This window comes from Galeopterus variegatus, unplaced genomic scaffold, assembly GCF_000696425.1.
Source record: "Galeopterus variegatus unplaced genomic scaffold, G_variegatus-3.0.2 Scaffold91, whole genome shotgun sequence".
NCBI lineage: Eukaryota > Metazoa > Chordata > Mammalia > Dermoptera > Cynocephalidae > Galeopterus > Galeopterus variegatus.
The window spans coordinates 330674-335501 of record NW_007726202.1 but is presented as its reverse complement, the minus strand read 5'-3'; the positions used below and the strand labels follow the sequence as shown (position 1 = coordinate 335501).

General features: G+C 42.4%; 1 protein-coding gene across 1 annotated transcript in view; it reads right to left on the bottom strand.

Moving 5' to 3' along the window:
- Positions 1–499: 499 nt before the first annotated feature.
- The window catches only part of MYZAP (myocardial zonula adherens protein), a gene marked incomplete at its 5' end in the record, with an annotated part of 88931 nt that continues 84602 nt past the window's right edge, over positions 500–4828 (bottom strand). The window contains one exon of the mRNA XM_008581205.1: positions 500–1455. Coding sequence (XP_008579427.1) covers positions 1359–1455 — 97 coding nt within the window. The remainder of the gene's footprint in view (positions 1456–4828) is intronic.

Sequence of the window (4828 nt, the reverse complement as noted above, 5' to 3'; positions counted from 1 at the left end):
CGTCAGCCTACCACACAGGTGTGGTCCTCCCAGGTTTCTAGAAGATGAAACTAATATTCAGAGAGCTCTGACAATTTGCCAAGGTCCCACAGCAAGAATTTAGAAACAAATTTGGCTCCAGAATGTGCATTTTCCTCTTTACACTATCCTGATTCATAGTGATTTATCCTGCTTTCTTTCTTTTGTTTTTGTTTTCATTTTTGAAGTGGGGAGCATAAGAGGTAGGAACTGTGCACAAAGGGAGGGAGATTCTTTAAAGTAAAAACTATTTTTGTATTTTGTGATCATGAATGTATCTTACTCTTTCTAGAAGGTGGGTTGACCAAATATGTTTTAGGAATTAAAAAGAAAGACACACATAAAATATTCTGGTTTATAAATGCTTCTATGGATTGTACTGATTGAAAGATCACCGTGATCTGACATCAACACTCATTCCTAAGCTTGACTCGCTCTCTGCCCTTTCTACATGGCCATGAATGAAAGACAGACACATTAGTAGAACAAAATATATGATATTTATTAAACATATGTGATGTAGGTTATAATATCAAAGTAGAGCGTGCATAAACAGATTTATTCATTCATTAAACAAAAACACCAATTGATATTGAAAACATTAAATGATTAAACTTCTACAGCATAAAACATTCTCTTTAAGTTAAAGTGAGAGAAAAAAAATCACAGGTTGAATAAATACAGTGATTTCAGCTGGTCCAATAAAGGCATAAGGCACAAATTAAACCAAGAGATTAGCACATCAGAATGAAGCTTGTCTGGCCCACACATGTCCCTAACCGCGGCTCTCACAACCCTGCACAGATCCTAGGGACCGAGGAGAGAGCATCTGCACACTGGGAACCCTTCCCTCCAGGTTCAAGTTTTTCTGGGTGTCCAGGCTCCTTGAGAACAGGCTTCTCTGTACCAGAGAAACACTGCCTCTAATACTTTTATGGGTAAACAAAACCTTCATGCTGTAACAAATGATCCTGAGGTAACATGAAATTTCAAATGAATGCCCTTTTCTCCCCCAACCGAGTCTAGCAAAACAGAAAATGAATTGTGAAGGAATTATCCTGATAGGATTTCAGTGTCTACACTGAAAACAGATGATGACACAGTACAGCAGGGTACGCTGTACTACTGGGTGTTTGACATGCGACCTTGTGCCCCTCCCTCTCTTGCCTGTCTCCTCCCCCTTCACTTTCCTTCCTGTCTCAGAAGTGAATCAGAACCTCCGCAATTTCCATTCTGGCTTACTTTGTGTATGTGGAAACAACAGCCACCCTTTCCCGACTTCAAGCCACAGGGTTCCAGGGCCTTTTGTCCATCCATAAAAAGTGTGTGTATTCGAGTGCCTAAGTCAGAGTTTTCTTCATAGTTAACTCCAGGACTCTTGTGTATGGGGTGTAGTTCCTAGAAGGCATGATGATTTCACGGGTCCTGCCTGCTTGGCTGAGAAGTGAAAAAAGACAGGTCAGGAAGATGAAACAAAACTCTCCATACTATTCACACCGTAAGACAACCCTAGGAAGTGGTTTTTCAGCACTTAAAAATAAAAAGACTGTAATAATACTGTTTAATTTTCATTTAAACATTATAAAAATAAAAAGACTAATAATGCAGTTTAATATTTAAATATTACAAAAAGTCCTGCAGTAGACTGAATGTTTATGTACCCCTAAATTTGTATGTTGAATTCCTAAACCCCAAGGTGACAGTATTAGGAGGTAGGGCCTTTGTGAGGTGACTTGGGTCATGAGGGTAGAACCCTCATGAATGGGATTAAGAGGAGGCCTTGCAGAGATCCACTGCCCCTTCTGCCATGTGAGGACACAGTCAGAGGGTGCCATCTATGAACCAGAAAGCAGGCCCTCAACCGACATCAAATCTGCTGGCACCCTGGTCTTGGATTTCCCAGCCTCCAAACAGTAAGAAATAAGGTTCTGTTGTTTATAAGCTACCCAGTTATGGTGTTTTGTTCTTGCAAAACAGACTATGACAGGACTATTATTTTTAGCAACTTTTCAAGGCTGTACTATGCATCAGTGATTCAGAAAAATATAAAGACATGCATTCAAGGAACTCATAATTTGGTGGGAAAGATACGTACGTGAATAATTTTGATATAATGTGTTAGGTTCTATGACAGAGATATAAAGACGTGTTGTGGGGGTTCTCTGCTTGACATTCAGATATGCATTCCCTCTTCTCTACTCTGCTCTGTGCTTTGGGAAGCTGACCTGAAGGTCAACACAAATGGGCTCCCTTGCCCTTGAGCTTCTGGTTTGTTTTGACCCATTGGGAGATGGCAGCAGGGGATTGAAGAACAGGAGGACAGAGAGGTCAAGACACATGCTCCCTCCCAGCCAGGCTGCAACGTGGTGGCTGGCTACGTCCTCTACCAAAGGCCACACTCCAGCTCCCCCTCGCCCTCTTCTCCTGGCTTTCTCGCTTTGCCTCTTCAGGCATAGGTTGGCGACAGCTTTCTCTGCTGCTAGCTCCACAGCATGCCATTGTCCCTTGTTTATTTCCCTTAAAGCTATGCAAACATTTGTAAACAGTCCCTTCATTTAACTCTCCTCAGTCTTCCCTTCCTGCTAGGACCCTGAGCAATACAAGAATGAACACATGATGGGCAAACTGAGGGCAGAACGATTTAGCATTACCAGAAAATTCACATCTGGAAATCTGCTCAGAGAAGGTGAATCCTGAGGGATGCCTAGCATTCAATAAGTGGGGAAAGGGGACAAGGGAATTCTAGGAAGAAGGGATAGTATGTGCAAAGGCAAAGAAGGGTGAACACACAGTTTGCAGATGTGGAATGGAGACACATTTGGTATGAATGGAGCGAAGAGCTGGCAGAAGATGAGGCCCAGAAGAGAAGGGCCGTGTGTGCCTTGCTAAGGAGTTCAGAAGGAAACAGAACTACTGCAGGCTTCTAAGGACGGGTATGATATGCTCATATTTTTATTCTAGCAAGATTCCTCTGGTACTGCAGAGGGGTTAGTGCAGACACGGAAGGTTAGTTAGAAATCCTTGATATTTAGGAGGTGAAAGAGAGATCATGAGAACTTGAGTTCTAACAGTACCAGAAGGGAAGCAGCAGGGAAAGGTTGGGGAGATATTTGGGAGGTAGAATTAACAGGATTTGGTGACTAAGGTGGAGACATCCCTTTTTTTTTTTCCTTGCTGGATACATAACTCAACTACATTTTCCAGCCTCCCTTGCATTTGGAGAGGGGGGGAATGTAACTAAATGGGCAGAAATGATTTCTATTTCTCCCATGTTTCATCCATAAATACCTCCTACCTAATCTTCCATATTCTCTCCTCCTCCCCTTTATGCAGAGAGTGGAGGATCCAGGAGGACTCCAAAGCCCAGGCAGGGTCACTAGATGGAAGAATCCTGTGTCCCTGAACGACTGTGTGGAATAAAGCTCATACCAACCTGTGATGTGAGAAATTAATCTTTACTGTTCTAAGCCACTGAGGTGTGTGTGTGTGTTGTTTCATACAGCAGTTACATTCCTTATCCCAACTAATGCAATGACATATATGAAATATGAGAGTCACGTCCCTTTCCTCTAACTTTCCATGTCCAATCATTCATGAAGTGGTAGAGGATATATTAGAAGCACGAAGCTGGGGGAGGATTTTAAACTTCACATGTTTCCCCACAGGCAATTTGACATGTCTTCTCCATGCTCTCCACCCCATAACTCCATATACACCTTGAAAATTCCTATTATACAGGCTTCTGACACATCACTGGAAACATCGCATTGTACCCACTGGTCTACACATGTGTCTCCACTGCTAGGTGTAATTTCTTTAAGGGTGAAATTACATCTCAACCATCTTTGTGACTCCAAAAGCTCGGGCCACTGAAACAGACTGGGCACGGAGCTATCACCCCACTCAGGGATGACAAAGGAAACCAAAAGTTGAGGGAGTTTCAAGGAGTGAGTGGTCATAATGTCACCTGCTACAGAGAGGAATTCATGGGAGTCCCTGGTACCCTGACTAGGCAGTTTAGTGGAGTGCTGGGGTAGGAGCCAGATAGCAATTTGTGCCAACTCCTATGAAAATTCCACATAACGGAAATGGTCTCCAGTGACAATATCCTAAAAGCCCATAAAATGCAGAAATATTTACAGAGGTGAACCCTCTGGGTTTCAAAAACATGCTCTCACATCCCAACCTTTCAAAAAAAAAGTGGAGTATTTTATTTAGTTGATCACTAGGAAACAACAGGATTTCAAGAATAGAAATAATTTCAACCACAAAACTGAAATCCAGCCATCTTCTTTAACACATTCAGGCTATTGTTAACCTTTTATTAATCCATGAAGAGGCAGTTCCCCTGGGGGAAGCAACAGCAGAATCAGTGAATAAATCTTTGAGGAAAAAAAGCTACTTTTGTGTTATGGTCTCTGCAACAGAAATGTGGAAATGCAAGCACTTTAAAGCACTTACTATGCGCAGGGCACTTATGACCATGGGGAATATTTTTTCATTAAATTGTACCTATAAAGACATAATTTATGAGGTTGCTGGAAACCAAGTTTCACTAGTGGGCTGGAGAAAGGGATGTCTTTTCTGTTGTTTTTTTCCTTTCCTCTGTGAATGAAGGCTGGATGGTCTGAACTTGTTCTCAGTGGCTTTAATTAACATACATCAAACTTTCCAAACCAAACTCTTGAGTCTTAAAAAAAAAAAAAGGTGTTTAAAAGTCCCTGAACCAGGGCCAGCCCGGTGGCGCACTGGATAGTGCGCCGCTTGGGAAGCGCAGCGGCGCTCCCGCCCGAGGGTTCGGATCCCACGT